General features: G+C 42.0%; 1 protein-coding gene across 2 annotated transcripts in view; it reads right to left on the reverse strand.

The window, feature by feature from the left end:
* map3k7 (mitogen-activated protein kinase kinase kinase 7) overlaps window positions 1-16,680 on the reverse strand; it is a 226,774-nt gene extending 210,094 nt beyond the window's left edge. For both annotated transcript variants that reach the window (XM_072499501.1, XM_072499500.1), the window contains exon 1: window positions 16,395-16,680. In XM_072499501.1, the coding sequence (XP_072355602.1) occupies window positions 16,395-16,472 (78 nt within the window). In that variant the 5' untranslated portion in view covers window positions 16,473-16,680. The remainder of the gene's footprint in view (window positions 1-16,394) is intronic.
* Window positions 16,681-18,460: the final 1,780 nt, after the last annotated feature.

The raw sequence follows: 18,460 nt of genomic DNA on the forward strand, positions 1-18,460 counted from the left end.
TGGTTTAACTTGTAGGTGTATTATGGACCAGGGTTTAGAGAACCCCAAAGTGTATCATGGAGTTCACCTGACCCACAACTTTTCCTAAGAGTTTGGTTATGGGGAGCACCGGACCCACTCTACAGGTGTGATGCAACAGAGATCTAAAGTACTTTTAAAACAAAACAATGTTTATTATATGAATCCAGTTTAACATTTTATAAACACACAGTAAACATCTTAGCAACTATCAACTCAAACTCCCCCCAAAGTATACAGTACCTCCCCAAAGTATACAGTACTCTATAAGTAACCCTTAATCTTTCCTAGCAACATCCATAAGACAAATACCCTCTTTAGCAAAGACAGCAGATTTAAATTCTCTACTGAGAGCAGTTATCATTTTTAAATTATCAAGTGATCTGAAGACATTCTTTTCATATAGAGATCAAAATTAAACCTTGTTTGGCTGGATGCAGCTCCAACTCCAAAAACGAAACTAAACACACGCTGTAGCTGCCAGCTCAAAAACGAATGTAAAAGCAGACAGACAGCCTAGCTCCACCCACACTCTGACATCACTGCAGCTATTTGATAAACACCCTTTTCTTAAAGGTACATCCACTACAGCTATTTGAAACTGTGCAGCATTTTCTCTCATTTCCTATACCCCTGTTCTTGAGTGCAACAGGGCTATTTAATTAAATCTGGGCGAGGAGTTGTGATGCACCATTATTACATTATTTACTTTGCAAACTAGTCATCAGACATGCCATTGAGGCAGCAATTTAGTGTCAAATTATGGTCAATTTTGTGTTGGAAGATTGCGTCCTCTAGAAAGTAACTTAAAACTGAACAAAAAGTAATTTTACAGTTTGTATACGACTAGCACAAAATACAATTGTTTTTTTCTCAAAAGGAGGGTTTCCTGAATGAACTGTTATCCATTTTTCCTACAACACCATGTCTCGCCCTCAATATCGAGGTTTTGCCCCTACCACAACATTGAAACAGCCTGAATCAACGTCATGTCCATGTTAAAATGTCCCTCCTCATCCTTCTCAACCTTGCTACAGCCTTTGACACTGTTCACCAAACTATCCTCCTCCTTTGCCTAGCTGGGTGGGAGTGTCCTCTCCTGGTTCCATTCTTTCCTATCCACTCATAACCAAAGAATCTCTTCTATTTCCACTTGTATACAATTTCCAATTGTATAAGGTGTTAGTGAGGCCACACCTGGAGTACTGTGTTCAGTTTTGGTCTCCTTACTTGAGAAAGGACGTACTGGCACTGGAGGGTGTGCAGAGGAGATTCACTAGGTTAATCCCAGAGCTGAAGGGGTTGGATTACGAGGAGAGGTTGAGTAGACTGGGACTGTACTCGTTAGAATTTAGAAGGATGAGGGGGGATCTTATAGAAACCTATAAGATTATGAAGGGAATAGATAGGATAGATGCGGGCAGGTTGTTTCCACTGGCGGGTGAAAGCAGAACTAGGGGGCATAGCCTCAAAATAAGGGGAAGTAGATTTAGGACTGAGTTTAGGAGGAACTTCTTCACCCGAAGGGTTGTGAATCTATGGAATTCCTTGCCCAGTGAAGCAGTAGAGGCTCCTTCATTAAATGTTTTTAAGATAAAGATAGATAGTTTTTTGAAGAATAAAGGGATTAAGGGTTATGGTGTTCGGGCCGGAAAGTGGAGCTGAGTGCACAAAAGATCAGCCATGGTCTCATTGAATGGTGGAGCAGGCTCGAGGGGCCAGATGGCCTACTCCTGCTCCTAGTTCTTATTATTTCCACCTCCATATTATTACCCTAGGAATCCCCCAAGGTTCCTTACTTGACCCATTCTTATTTCTTATCTCGATGTTGTCTCTCAGCAATATTCTCTAGATATCATCCATGAATATGTCAGCTTTTACATGTGGCTTGAAGACAGCAGCTTCACCTCACCACCATCTCGCCAATATCTCCAACTGTACCTTTGTTGCCAAACTTCTCATTCAACATCCAGTCAGGATGAACTAAAATTTCCTCCAATTAATACAGGAGGAAGGCTGAAGTTATCTTCTGTCCATCCACAAACTTCACTTCCTAGCCACTGATTCCAACTTGCTCCCTGGTCATCTTAAGTCAAACAGCAACCTTGCCTCTGTATTCTGACCCTGAGCTGAACTTCCAACCCCACTGTCTGCTCCATCAAAAAGCTTGCCTACTTCACCATGACCTTTCACTCAATGCTGTCTGCTGACCCACAGCAATCCAGAGTAGATACTTGGTCCATATTTTTCTGTCTCTGATGAAAAGCTACATTTCAACTATTCTGGCTGAGATTAGTTAACTTCTCACTGACAATTCAAACCTGGAATCTCTACTCTGCATGCTTTAATAACACACTACATGATGCAATTATTCTTAATCCATCAGTTGAATCATTAATATATCTGTAGAATACTTGCCAATTTTTCCTCCTTCTACACCATAAAATTGCAAAGGACAGTATAGAACCATTTTTGAAAGACTATTAAAATTAATAGAATGTTTGAAATTGTGCTACAGAAAGACTCAACATTTCACTGTGCATTCCTGGTAAAGAATGTCACATCTTATTTATCATCAGAAAGTGCTATGAACATGATCCCCAGCAGCATATTAGTAGTAGCTTGAACAGTGCCCACCTTGTTGCAATGCATTTCCCAAAGAGAGGAACAGGATCATTTTGTGCAGTTCATTCAGTCGGCAGTTAGAAAGGCAAATGCAATGTTAGCATTCATGTCGAGAGGGCTAGAAGACAAGAGCAGGGATGTACTTCTGAGGCTGTATAAGGCTCTGGCCACACCTCATTCCCATTTGGAATAGTGAGAGCAGTTTTGGGTCCCCGTATCTAAACATGCGCTGGCCTTGGAAAGGATCCAGAGGAGGCAAGAATTATCCCTGAAATGAAGAGCTTGTCGTATGAGGAGCGGTCACAAACTCTGAGTCTGTACTTATTGGAATTTAGAAGGATGAAGAGGGGATCTTATTGAAACTTACAGGATACTGCGAGGCCTGGATAGAGTGGACGTGGAGACGATGTTTCCACTAGTAGGAAAGACTAGAAGCCAAGGGCACAGCCTCAGACTGAAGTAACAATCCTTTAAAACTGAGATGAGGAGGAATTTCTTCAGCCAGAGGTGTTGAATCTGTGAAACCCTTTTCCGCAGATGGCTGTGGAGGCCAAATAACTGAGTGTCTTTAAGACAGAGATAGATAGGTTCTTGATTAATAAGGGAATCAGGGGTTACGGGGAAAAGGCAGGAGAATAGGGATAAGAAACATATCAGCCATAATTGAATGGCGGAGAGGCTTGATGGGCTGAATGGCCTAATTTTGCTCTATGTCTTATGGTCTTACTTTAAAACAATAAACTGAACCTTATGCACTGAATATCAGCTGTTAGGTTGTCACAAAGTCACTGGAAATCAGAACGTTATATTCATTTTTTGTTTTTAAGGTCCTAAACATTTATCATAGAGGTATAGAACAGTAGAACACAAAAGGAGGCAACTGTATTGGTTCTTTCAAAGAGTAATCCAGTCCTCCTTGCTCTTTCCCCATATCCATGCAATTTTGTTTTCCATCATCATGTAAAAGTCAAGTGTGTACTCCATTCAGGCCATAGAACATATTTATATGAAGTCTTTAATGTAGCAAATGACCTAAAGACATTCCTTGGGAATATTGTCAAATAAAATTGGTTACTGAGCCACAAAGGGGTATTAGGACAGATGATCAAAAGCTTGGTAAAATGGTAGGTTCTAAGCATCCAAAAGGACACCTGTAAGTCTAATTGCAGTGGTAGACTCCTCATTATTTGAGTAGGTTGAAGTTGCAAGTGGTTTAATGGACTCCTGTGGGCCCTCTCGCTATTGATGAATCTGATGTGGTACTGTCATGGACGTCGACAAGATGGGCAGTTCATGTTGTTATCATTGATGCTTGGGGGAAATTTCTTCAGCTGTGTCACTTCTGGCTTTCCTCAGGGCACAGTGAATGGAAAGACGGTGACATAGTGGGAATGCCAGTGGGTTAGTAATCTAGAGGTCCAGTCTAATGCTCTGAAGTCATGGGTTCAAATCCCATCATGGCAGCTGGTGGATTTTGAATTAAATTAATAAAACATATGGAATTGAAAACTTCATCTGACAGTTTAGCAGAGGCACTAACTGATTCAAAGTAACTGTATTTACCAATGTTACATGTCAATTGGCATACATAGGAATTTCTTGTGAATACATACAATATTTGAAGTGGCTGCACTCACGGCAATTGAATCTACAATCGAACCAATTGGATCAACTGTCAGGAAATGGGGTTTTAATTCAGTAATTGTGGTGTTCTCAACAAATTTGGTAAGATAGAACATAGAACAGTACAGCACAGGCCCTTCAGCCCACGATGTTGTGCCGACCATTTATCCTAATCTAAGATCAACCTAACCTACACCCCTTCAATTTACTGCTGTCCATGTGCCTGTCTAAGAGTTGCTTAAATGTCCCTAATGACTCTGACTCCACCACCTCTGCTAGCAGTGCATTCCACACACCCACCACTCTCTGTGTAAAGAACCTACCTCTGACATCTCCCCTATACCTTCCTCCAATCACCTTAAAATTATGTCCCCTCGTGACAGCCATTTCCACCCTGGGGAAAAGTGTCTGGCTATCCACTCTATCCAAGCCTCTCATCATCTTGTGCACCTCTATCAAGTCACCTCTCTGCCTTCTTCGCTCCACTCCAGTGACAAAAGCCCTATCTCCCTCAACCTTTCATAAGACATGCCCTCCAGTCCAGGCAGCATCCTGGTAAATCTCCTCTGTACCCTCTCCAAAGCATCCACATCCTTCCTATGAGGCGACCAGAACTGGACACAATATTCCAAGTGTGGTCTAACTAGGGTTTTATAAAGCTGCAGCAAAACCTCGCGGCTCTTAAAATCAATCCCCCTGCTAATGAAAGCCATCACACCATACACCTTCATAACAACCCTATCAACCTGGGTGGCAACTTTGAGGGATCCTTGTACATGGACCCCAAGATCCCTCTGTTCCTCCACACTTCCAAGAATCCTGCCTCTAACCCTGTATTCAGCTTTCACATTCGACCTTCCAAAATGAATCACTTCACATTTATCAAGGTTGAACTCCATCTGCCACTTCTCAGCCCAGCTCTGCATCCTGTCAATGGCCTATTGTAACCTGCAACAACCCTCAACACTATCTGCAACTCCTCCAACCATCATGTCATCAGCAAACTTACTAACCCACGCTTTCACTTCCTCATCCAAGTCATTTATAAAAACCAAAAAGAGCAGAGGTCCCAGAACAGATCCTTGTGGGACACCACTGGTCACCGACCTCAAGGCGGAATACTTTCCATCCACTACCACTCGCTGTCTTCTTTCGGCCAGCCAATTCTGCATCCAGACAGCCACATTTCCCTGTATCCCATGCCCCCTAACTTTCTGAATGAGCCTACCATGGGGAACATTATCAAATGCCCTACTGAAATCCATATACATCACATACACTGCCCGACCTTCATCAATGTGTCTCGTCACATCGTCAAAGAATTCAATGAGGCTTGTGAGGCATGGCCTGCCGCTCACAAAGCCATGCTGACTATCTTTAATCAAACTATGTTTTTTCTAAATAATCATAAATCCTATCTCTCAGAATCCTTTCCAATATTTTGCTCACCACAGACATAAGACTGATGGGTCTGCAATTCCCAGAGATTTCCCTATTCCCTTTCTTGAACAGGGGAACAACATTCGCCTCTCTCCAATCATCCTGTACTACTCCAGTGGAGAGTGAGGGCACAAAGATCATTGCCAACAGCGCAGCAATCTCCTCCCTTGCTTCCCATAGTAACCTTGGGTATATCCCGTCAGGCCCAGGGGACTTATCTATCCTGACGCTTTTCAAAATTTCCAGCATATCCTCCTCCTTAATATCAACCCGTTTGAGTCTATTAACCTGGTTCACACTGTTGTCATGAGCAACAAGGTTCCTCTCTCTAACGAATACTGAAGCAAAATATTCATTTAGGGCCTCCTCCATCTCCTCACACTCAAGACACAAGTTCCCGCCACTAACCCTGATCGGCCCTACTCTCACTCTGATCATCCTCTTATTTCTCACACAAGTGTAGAATGCCTTGGGGTTTTCCCTAATCCTTCCCGCCAGGGTTTTTTCATGCACCCTGCTCGCTCTCCTTAGTCTATTTTTGAGTTCCTTCCTGGCTACCTTGTAACCCTCTAGAGCAGAGTCAGATCCTTGTTTCCTCAACCTTACGTAAGCTTCCTTCTTCCTCTTGACTAGAAGCTCCACTGCTCTTGTCATCCAAGGCTCCTTCACTTTACCATTCCTTCCTCGTCTCAGTGGGACGAAACTATCCAGCTCTCACAGCAAGTGTTCCTTAAACAACCCCCACATTACTGTTGTGCATTTCCCCAAGAACAATTGTTCCCCTATCCCTCTCCATGACTATGGTAAAGGTCAAGTTGTGATCACTGTCACCGAAATGCTCTCCCACGTTCCAAGTACTGATCCATGCTCTAGGTTCATCTCCCGTATTCCTGACACTCCTTGCATTGAAACAGACACACTTTAACCCATTCCACTGAATGCAACTTTGTCCTATCAACTGTCTATCCTTCCTCACAGACTTGCTGCATACTATTTCTGCCTTTCAACAGCTACCCTGTCCTCTGATCCAGAGCTCTGGTTCCCATCCCCCTGCCAAACTAGTTTAAACCCTCCCAAAGAGCTCTAGCAAACCTCCCACCCAGGATATTGGTGCCCCTCCAGTTTAGGTGCAATCCGTTCTTCATGGACAGGTCCCACCTTCCCCAGAAGATATCCCAATGATCCACATATCTGAAGCCTTCCCTCCTGCACCAGCCCTGTAGCCACGTGTTCAGCTGCACTCGCTATCTGTTCCTTGCCTCACTTGCACGTGGCACCGGTAGCAATCCTGAGATCACTACTCTGCTCGTCCTGCTGTTTAGCTTCCAACCTAACTCCCTAAAATCACTTTTTAGATCCTCATCCCTTTTCTTAGCTATGTCACGACTTCTGGTTACTCCCCCTCCCCCTTATGAATCCTGTAGACTCGATCCGTGACCCTGGCACCCGGGAGGCAACATACCTTCCGGGAGTCTTGTTCACGACCACAGAATCTCCTATCCATTCCCCAAACCATTGAGCCTCCTATCACTATTGCTTTTCTATTCTTCCCCCCTTCCCTTCTGAGCCGCTAGGGCCTTCCCCCGGTAGGTCATCCGTTTGTTTTCCTTTCCCTGACTGCAACCCAGCTACTATTGTCCTGTACCTTGGGTGTGCCTACCTCCCTGTAATTCTTCTCTATCACCCCCTCTGCCTTCCGGATGATCTGTAGGTCATCCAGCTCCAGTTCCCTATCGCGGTCTCCGAGGAGCTGGAGTTGGGTGCACTTCCCGCAGGTGTATCCAGTGGGGACACTGGTGGTATCCCTCACCACCCACATCCTACAGGTGGAGCATGCAACTGCCCTAGCCTCTATCCCCTCTGATCTGAATTCACAAAGAAATTTAAATGGGAAAAAAGGATTAAACACCCGTTAGGCCCTTTAAAAAAAAAAAATATATATATATATATATATATATATATACTGTTGCTACTCTCCCAAGTGAACCCTCTAAAATTGGTGATTCTGCGAAATGATACAATGATAACTTGCTGCCCCCCAAAAATCAAAACAAACACAAAAAAATAAAATTTTAAAAATTAAAAAACACAAAAACAAACAACACCTTACAGAATGTAGGTGCTCTGTGAACCTTGGAACTCTGCCCTCTGACTCTGCTCCCAGTCAGCTGCACTCTGTAAACACCCGGCTCCCTTCACGCTCTTTGAGGGTGTAGGAAATGAAAGGAGCACCTTGCTCCCTCCTCACCTAGCACTCAGTGCAAACAAAGTCAGCACTGTAAGCTGGCTCACCTATATACGGTCTGACTCTAGCCTCTGAGAACTGTCCTAATCCAATTAACTAATTAACAAGCTCCAGCTGCAAGTAGAACCTCTGTTTAATGCTGATAGAAAACTCACCTTCTTCTAAACCCAAACAGCAACTTTTAAGTTAATTAACTAAATGAAAGAAAGACTAGACTTTAGATAAAAAATGAACCCTTAATATCCCTGTCACTAAACTCTCACTATAGCACTCAGATGCACCCAAATTCAGCACTCAGTGCAAACCTAGATGTGGTGAATATTCATAGCTGCCTTCGCTAGTTATCTCTTATCACTGTTCCAGAATCACAGTTCATCTTATTGTGAAAAGCTAACTCAACAACGGAGGAAACTGCCATCAGGTGTCGTAAAAACCCACTGGTTCACTCGTCCTTTTAGAGAAGGCTCTTAACTGCCCTCATGCCAGTGAGCCCAGCAAAATCAAAGACCTTGTTGTTTGAGATTTTGTCCTGCCAACAAATTCACAACATTGCTGAAAATGAAACTTTTTTAAAAAATCAATTAAAAAGCTGAAAACATCGAGTAAGTTCATACAACAAGAGAGTTCATACATCACTTTGTCCTGTGTTGATGAATTTGTTGTTTTCTTTAGTCTTTACTTTGGAATGTGATAGAAAAAGTGTATTAGATGCATTTCATATCTAACACTGTTGATGAATTCCCTGTAGTGTTGCTGAGTAAATCAGCCTATGATTTTTTTAAACTATGCAACATCTAAGTATATAATTTGGTACCCAATGTGCCTTTATTCCAATTCTAAATATCACCTCAGCTGCATGAAGATTAGTCTCAGAGTGCCATTGGCAAATTAGAAACAGTAAAGTAAGGAAATACATGTAGGCCAGATCAGGGTGGCTGGTTCATTTCCCTGAAGAACATTAGAAAAATGGCTGGATCTTTACAGTAATCATGGTCATTTTTTTAGCGAATAACTCGGATTTTATTGAGGGTTTAACATGGAGCGTTTATAATTGTCTCAATAAGTTTTGCATCTTTTTGTTCCCTCCCAGTCATTAATATAAACAGGTTTAAGATGGCTAATATGAAACAGAACACATCTCCATAATGTGCTTTGAAAGCAAGCCATAAAAATGTCAGTTTAGCTTTTGGCTGACTGGGTGATTAACCCATTCAGTTACACACAGATTATTTTATTTGAGCTGAATTGAGGATTTCCTACACAACAAATGAACTCTGGGCTGTCCAACAGTTTTTACAATAAGGCAGGCTGTGGTGTCCCCGTGATTATGTAACACTAGCAAAAGATAATTAGAGAAGGCAGCTCTGAATATGCCCATCTTACCAGCTTTGTTAAAATACCACAATTACTCAGTTAAAACACCTTTTCCTAACAGCTGATCCCATTGGTTAGATTTGAGTCATTGCACAGAAATCGTCCACTTAACTCAGTGGGCTTGACAGCTGGTTGGCGATGCAGAACAAGCCCCGCAGCGCGGGTTCAATTCCCCTACCAGCTTACCCGAACAGGCGCTGAAATGTGGCAATGACGGGCTTTTCACAGTAACTTCATACTTGTGACAATAGAAGGTTATTATATTGTATGTATTCACATGAAATTTCTTTGTATGCCACCAAATAAAAGGCAAGATTAGCAAATATATTTATTTTGAATGAGCTAGTGTGTCTAGTTAACTGCCAGAGAAGAAATCTCTTGCTTCAAACAGCTTAATTGGTGCTGTGCCCTAATTCAGCATTGCGATAGAGCCACATTGAAAAGCAAAACATGGTGATCATGGAAGTAACAGAAAATATGGCCTCACAAACAAGATTGTTAAGTAACTTTATAAATGAGCATCAACTTGGCTGTTTGGGAGAAGGCGGCGGTGGGAGTGCAGGGTACTGCGGAGATGAGTGAACTACAAACTCAGTACAATTCTTGAAATATCACAAATAATCCTTGATCTCCTGGTGAAAATGAAATGCCCAAACTGGTGCAATTATAAGAAATTATAAAAAGCTTTTTTTTTGCCCTGTAATCGGGGCAGCGCATTGGTACAGTGGTGAGCACTGCTGCCTCACAGCGCCAGGGTCCCAGGTTCAATTCCGGCACTCAGGTGTAAATGAGATGGAGAACGAACAGGAAATATCCAAATCATAGAATAAGTCATGCAAACCGCAACTTATTTCCCATACACATTTGGAATCCCTCTTACAAAATATTTGCCACAAAACCCAGATACATTCAAGACTCAGAATGAAGGTTCATATATAGTTTGCAAAGTTTACACACTAAAGGATGATGTCCCCTATTTTTGCTTCAAGTACATGGGTTTATAGATCTTGAAGTTCAATTACAAACACAAAATCTTGGGCGTCAAGGTAGAAAAACTCCTAAAACTCAAAAAGCAAAAGTATACTCAATTCCCTTCAAAGATAAAAGCTACAAAACTTCCAAATTGTCTATTACTAGTAATGAACAAAATCGATCTAATTTTTCTTGCTTCCAAGTTATTCCAAAACAAATTGTTTACCAAAAGATTGGTTTTCAAACACAATTCCAAAAAGCTAGGACAACATACAACAAGATAATACGTATTTATTGTAATGAAGCATTTCATAAAAGTTTTTTCTCGCTTTTCTCAATGCTATTTTCCAATTGAGAAAGTAATGAATGCCACATTGCAACTGACCGATAGCCGGTGTACAAAAGGAAACCAGTGGGGAATTAAATTTACCTTGGGCTCTCTGTCGCTCACAAGGTGATTGGGAACCATGAAAATGGTTCCATGTCCAACTATTCTGTGACACAGCATAGTAGAGATGTTGCATCCTACATAATGCTGACAACCTTCAACTAATGATTTACTGCTTAAAGATATATGTCTGTGCAAGTGAATAAAATTAAGTAAACTGTTTGTATTATAGGAAAGTGTTTCTGAAAACACAAAGTCGCTCAAGATCATACAGCTGAGAAAATAAAATGTTACACGCATAAATACCAGTGCTTTGGGCGGCATGGTGGTGTAGTGGTTAGCACTGCTGCCTCTTGGCACTGATGACCTGGGTTCAATCCATGCCCCGGGTCACAGTCTGTGTGGCGTTTGCACATTCTCCCTATGTCTGCGTGGGTCTCATCCCCACAACCCAAAGGTGTGCAGGGTAGGTGGATTGGCCACGTTAAATTGCCCCTTAATTGAAAAAAAAAATTTGAAAGAAATACCAGCGCTAATATACCAGTTTGGGTATTTGAGAATGGACTGCAGCGGTTCAAGAAGACAGCTCACCACAACATTCTCAAGACCAATTAGGAAGGGGCAATAAATACTGACCAAGCCAGGGAAGCCCACATTCCCATGAATTTTTAAAAATTAAGAATGACAAACAAATTTTCAGAGCATTGCACTGTACCATACTTGGAAATCAGACTCAAGGCCTGCTGTTAAGTGACATGGAACTGTTGTAGTTTTTAAAAAAAATCTAAAACAGGACATACCTACAAGAGGAAAAAGAAAGTTTAGAACGGTGTCTTTTATTCAATATGCTACTTCCTCCAGTTAAGAAATGTAATTTAGAAATACATTTCGACCTAAAAAATTAGTTAGAATTTCCTGCTGAAGCAGAGGAGCAGTTGCCTTCCCTCTCTGGCTCAATTCATTGTGATAGAGATATTTCATCATATTGGACTACCAAACACAATCTGATACAGATTAAATCCAGGAAAACAGATTACAAGATATCACTTGGTGTTCTTGTCCCAAAAGTACAAAATATATTGCTAAATAATATATTTTTGTAACCAATATGCAGAACATAAAGCACTTCTCTCCAGACTTGCATTCTCCTTAATGCAAATGCAGGAGTTTAAGAAATGAATGTCAGTATGATAGCAAATGCTACAACATTGTTCAGATCACATCGAGATGGTCAGCAAATCTCAAGACTTAAATCCCATTGATGCTGCAGAGTGTTGTAACCCAAATCAAACCAATGTCCATTTTAAATTCAAAGCTGTTGCCCAAAGCCACTCAAGCCTCTGATCTGCAACCTTAATTCTAATTTGGAAAGGTGCAGGAGTGTGAGAACTCCACTACTGGATTTCTCCACAAAAAAAATAGCTGTCAATAATCCACACAAGTTACTCCCTTCTGCTCCTGTACTGGTAGGCACACTTTAAAGTACCATTGTCTGTTCACTGGTTTCCCATTGTTATCAAAAGTAGTAAGAGTTGCCTGTTGCATGCTCAAACGTGGCTGTGGAGTCCAGTTGCAGATAGGTACTGCTTTCCACTATGAAAGTGAGGATGAACTGTCTGATTTTGTCAGGACTGCCATTTTTCTAGCTTGTCTTTAATCCTTAGCTGCCTGCATTCTTTGCTGTTCGAAGGAAACAATGTCTCTTACACAGGTAGCTCTCTTTTGCATTGTTCTCCAGGACTCTGGTGCACATGCTACATTTCCTGAGGCTCACCTTCAAGCAGACTTACAACCGTGGCTTACCTTATAAACAGTGAATGCGGCCGCTTTATAGATTTTATCGTCAGTATTACATGCTGCAAGTCCACACCATCAGCTGATGATTGCTTCAATTAGAAACTGCTACTCTTTTAAGTACCTCAGAGTTGAACAGTTTGCCCTCCCATTTCTTGCCCATGATTCTCTGAATGCATCTCATTTGGAATCTGTTCAGGAGTAGGTATTCCATGTCACACGGCATTTAGGGGTAGGTATTACCACAGCTTTGTACACAGCAGGTTTTGTTGCGAGTTTGATATCTTGTTTCCTCCATAGGCTCTTGCGTAAAGAAGAAAATGCTGAGCTTGTTCTGGGAATTCTATTTGTCACCTTGCTGTCAATGGAAATGTTTCTGCAAATTGTGTTTCCGAGATGGGTATAGTTACCTACAGGTTTGTGTCATTGATAGTAATGGTAGGTGGGGTATAGTCAGAATTTGGTGGTGGTTGGTAGATATCTCTTTCCTACTTTAGCTAGTGGTTAGCCTATAGTAGTTGTCTGTCGCTTTGAAAATGTGAAACATGGGCACAGTCACCAGCAAGTAGCAATTCCCATATCATTTCTGATACTTTAGTTGAAGATTTCAGTTGCCTCAGGTTGAAGGAATTGCCATCTATTCTGAATTGGATGCATATTCCATCAAAACGTCCAGAAAATACGACAGCAGAGTTTAATGAATAACACAGGGGCCATGATACACCTCTGCTTCACATCGCTTGTTTCATCAAAGAGGTCAGTCTAATCATCACAATCAGTGACTCTGACCAGTATTCCAGCGTGAAATTACTATATCTGATTTGTAAATTTCTCCCGTCTGACCCTGTAACTTTGAGAGTAGAAATCGGAGGTATGCCAACTTCACCAACAGAGGATTTTGCATTTGGACTAGTCCAGAAGCTCGTCTCCAGCTCCCCCATTTATGGTGGATGGGCAGTTAAACGCATCCTTAAAGTGTATGGTCCAGCGCTCTTTGACAACTGTCAAATACTAAATGGATAGAAATACACAGCAACCAAAGGTATGTGACATCACCAGTACTATGAGATTTTAACAATCGGTTACTGGAATATTGTGTATGCATATCGTCAAAACAAGTGGAATATTAAAAACATTGTGTATTTTAAACTTTCTCTTATCATTCCAACAAAAATTAACAAAATTAACTGTTATCTTGTCAGAACAATTGATCTAAATGGGTTATCCCAAGTAATTCTGCTTTGAGGTGTACAGTCGGAACACCAATATGAAGCACATTGCTGAAATCAGTTAATAATTAACTTTTATTCTTATACAACAACTAATTTGTAGCTCAATATGTATTTCACATAAGGTAAATGTAGTTCATAAATCATTACACAAAACACCCCATCATATAATTCTAAAAAGAAATACCGTCAGGTAGAATTTATCACATACACAAGACCAAAAGACAACACTATTGTTCCTTTTCCTCCCTTCAGATTATAATTTATTTTACATTGTCATGTGATAATTATACCATTGCAAAATGAAGAACTCTCAAGGTATGCATTGTATGTAGAGTGTTAAAAAGAGTGTGGTTTGCTAAATTTCCCATAACCCTAAATGATAAATCATAGAATTACTGAATTGTTACAGCATAGAGGGAGGCCATTTAGTTTGTGATGACTGTACCGGCTCTCTGCAAGAATAATTCACCTCATGTAACTCCGTTGATTTTCCCCACAGCCCTTCAAACTTTTCCTCTTCAGATAATGATCCAATTCTCTTTTGAAAATCATTACTGAATCTTCCAATCGTGAAAATTTGCAGATTTATTATTGTCCTTCAGATCACTGCATTGTACAATTTTATGCTTTCTCACTACTAACTGGAGAAAGCTTCAGCACATTTTGTGTACATCTTCCTCAATCGGCATCACAAAAAAATAATTATGGATGGAATTTCCTGGAAAACAATTTTCTGTCACTGGATGTGTCACATCAAATGTCTCCCTCTACCTAGTTCTAAGGCTAGTAACAAAAAGTATCTCTCTTTATAACATTACATTGGAACAGGAATAGGCCATTCAGCCCCTCGCACCTGTCCCTCCATTCAATGAGATTGTGGCTGATCTGTTGCCTAACTCCATTAATTGATATAACTCAGTAACACATTTGTCTTTTAACCGAAGTTGTACACACATACTGCTGGTATTACAATGTGAGCATTCAAATCGGATGTATTAAACAACTTCAGCTAATTATCTGAAACTATAGAGTATGAAGCACCAATAGCAAATTTAGAGTATCATTTAGTATTTTGGCAAATAGGCTTTTCAAACCAAAATGAGGTTTTGTACACTGTTCGATTAAATGCATTCAAAAACATTAATATTTACATACAAGAAAAATCACATTCTTAAACTACACGCCCAACTAAATTCAACTATTTGATTGAAAGGGAGGTGACAGCATTCAGGTTACTTGAGTGCACCTGAATTAGGAACAGAACATGAAACAGTCCTGACTGCTTTGCAGAGACCTCTGCTGGAAGTCCACATTGGGTAAGGATTGGATGGGGCTCTGCAGTATTGTGTTATACCATCATTTTTCATGTTTTAAAATATTTCAATATTATTTGAAACATTTAGAACTTGAGGATATCCTTTTTATAATGAAGTTTTTTTTAGCCAATAATTTGCATCCAGCATTATTTAAGCAAAAATCATTTCATACTTCCAATATGACACATATTATGCAATTCTCCCAAAACTCTGAGTCTTACTGGACTTTCTCATGGATTGAGATAGCATAATTACAAAAGCAAATTAATTGGCTTTCGTCTTCCCAAGTAAGCTACTTCCTTTTATTCCAAGTTACGTAATTCACACAGTAATAAACTCTGCTAACTGAGATATATTCATCATTCACTCAACACAGTACACTAGATAAATGCTCATACCAAAACATGCAGACTGAGCGGTACAAAGGACCAGAACAACACTGAAGAATTTCTGCTGGTTCACTAACAGAGGGAGATGCGAATGCATTACAAATCCAGTCACAGCAATATTGTGACACTGCATCATTTAAAAAGGTCAACCAAAGCTGGGATGTTTGTATTGTTACATATGGAGCATTGAAGTTCTGTGTTGTTTCTGATTATGTAAAGGACTGGAGTTTTCTTTAACACATTTTAGTCAAAGCATTCTTACAAACGACTTGTTGGTAGCCTACATGTTAATCAGCAAACATTTAAGCTTTAGAATCCTGGAATAACTGCAGCAGCAAAGCTCATCACATCCTGGAAACTCTTCGCTGCCCCGCATTAATCAGCAGCGCGTTAGAGAAAACAGACAACCACAGGATGGTCTGGACACGAAGTTATTGGGGGGGGGGGGGGGGGGGGGTGAAATCAGTTTGAAAATCACAAAGGAACATCCTGGAATAGTTTTTCTTTGTCCTGGTTACCTCATTTTATTCCAATCTAATCTCGTTTTTTAAAAAGTACATATATAACGAGGATCAAAATAAATTTATGTGCCTCACTTGACCAATTCAAACTGTACGGACATGTTTTGCTTATTGCTCTATGCTGGGGGCGGGGTAGTGGGAGGAACAAACATTTCAAATTACTATTTAAAATAAAAACTACAAAAGGAAACTCCTCACACTAATGCAGTGCGTTAGAGAGCGAGATTACCAGGGGAACATTGCACAGGAACAGGATGTACCTTTGAGGACCCTGTTTACAGCCTGACTAAATGTTCATCGCTGGACTTTAACCCATTTCCTTAAAGGAGGACAGGCCCGGGGGCTGAGGCCAGGGTTCCTTCCCCCCTCTCCAGGCTGTGGGCCGCTCTGTTCCCTCCCCACACCGCCCACTCGCAGGGCTCTGCTTCTCTCTCTCCACCCCCGGTCCCTGTCTCACCTCCTCCACATCGATCTCACTGTAGCTGATCTCCTCGAAGTGCAGCGCTTGCGGGTTATCGATCATCTCCGCCGACATCCCTGCAGACAGCACTGGGGGAGGGGTTGGCGCGGTAATCAACCCCAGCCCCCTGGCCCAGGTCGCCCGGCCGCCCGCCTCACTCGGCCGCTGGAATTTGCCGCCGGTGACACAAGCCGGATTTTGCCCAGGCCGAACCGCGACTCCTGCAGCGCTCCGCTCCCACAGGCTTCATCCGGCATTTCCGGGGTTAATCCGGCCCGCAAACATCCGGGGAAGCGCGGCTCGCTGCCGGAACTGACGTTGCCCGGGCGGCAGGCAGAGGGCGGTCCCGCGGTCAGCGGGGGAGGTGCGGACGCGCCTGCGCGGGAACGCCTGCAATGGCCGCGCGTGAATTTAAATTGAAAGTTTAAAAAAAAGCGGGAACTCGATCCTCGAATTGCTCACATGTGGAAAGCGCTTATTTGGGGTGGGCGTTATGAAGATGAAGATTTGGTTCATCCGTATGTTCTTTCAGCAGACTTCAGAATGACTACAGCTGAAGAGGGGAGGTCTGGACAAGGAGTTAACATCAGAAGTATACATTATATTGTTAGGGATTGGTTCACTCAGTTGGCTGGACTGCTGGGCCGTGATGCAGAGCATCACAATTCCTGAGGTTATTCATGTCTTCTTCGGCAATCACTCACTAACAGGTATGATTGACCTTCTAAGAAACTCCGTGTTGAAGGTCATGGGTTCTGTGGGTTCTTGCGTGACTGATGAGCCCGATCCTGGAGGCGCACCTTCAACCGCACATTTGGTAGGTGTTTCCAGGAGGTGGGATCAGTTCTTGAACTCTAAGTTGCTGGTATTCCTTTTCCGGGCCTCCTCTTCCCGCCGGGTGCCATTGAAGAACTGTGTCCCTTCAATCAGGAGGTACCTCAAGTAGGTCTCTTCTGAGCAAGGATTTCCCAGGCATTGACGTCTATGTTGCATTTGCTGAGGTGTCTTAGAAGCGCTTCATTTATCCTTCTCTTGTTCGGAAGCCTTCCTGAGCTGGGTAAAGAAGATTTGCTTTGGCAGTCAGGACTCTGACATCCTAAGCACATGGCCGGTCCAGCAGAATTGGTTTTGGATGATCATGGTCTCGATGTCGGTGCTCTTGGCTCCTTCAAGGATGTTAATGTTCATATGCCTGTCTTCCCAGCTTGACAGCATTGATGGTATCTCTCCAGGAGCTTGAAGTGGCGTCTTGTACATAGGCCAAGATTTTGAGCCATTTAAAGAGTTGAGAGGACTACTGCCTTGCACACGAGAACCTTGGTATCAGGACAGATATTGCGGCCGTCAAAGACTCGTCATTAGGCGTTCAAAGGCATATTGGATATGATGTTGGATCTCCGCATCAATGTCAGCCTTAGATGAGAGGTGGATCCCCAGGTTGGGGATGTTCCACATTTGGGAAGATTACTCCATTGATCTTGATGGAGGAAGAAACCGTATCTTGCCCTGCGGCAGGCTAGTAGAGGAATTGATTCTTCTTAAGGCTGAGACCGATTCTTCAGTGTATCTCTGTGAAGGTGTCAAACATGACTTTGAGATTCTCTTCTGAGAGAGCGGAGATGGTGATTTCATCCACATACTTAAGTTCCATGAGCGATGTCAATGTAGTTTTCTTGTATTTAAACCGGTTGAGGTAGATAGGTTTTCTGTCCATCCTGTAGATGATGTCTACTCCACTGAGAAACCTGTTCTTGGCAATGTGAAGGATGGTAGCAGCGAAGATGGAGAAAAGGGAGGGGTTGAGAACACACCCCTGCTTGACTCCAGTCGTGAAATCAAAGGTTTCTGTCGTATTTCCGTTGGTGAGAACTATACTGATGTAACAATGATGTCCAATCAAATGACAGAGAGGTAAGAGAGGTCTTGAAGGAGGAGAAGCTCCAACCTTGTGTAGAGTTCCAAATGTGTAAATCCTTGCTGTAAATAAAGAGTAATTGTGTTGAGAAACCATGGACTCAAACAGCATACTTTGAGAGAAAAGACAATCCCCAAATCCCCTGATT

The sequence above is a fragment of the Scyliorhinus torazame genome, chromosome 4, assembly GCF_047496885.1.
Source record: "Scyliorhinus torazame isolate Kashiwa2021f chromosome 4, sScyTor2.1, whole genome shotgun sequence".
NCBI lineage: Eukaryota > Metazoa > Chordata > Chondrichthyes > Carcharhiniformes > Scyliorhinidae > Scyliorhinus > Scyliorhinus torazame.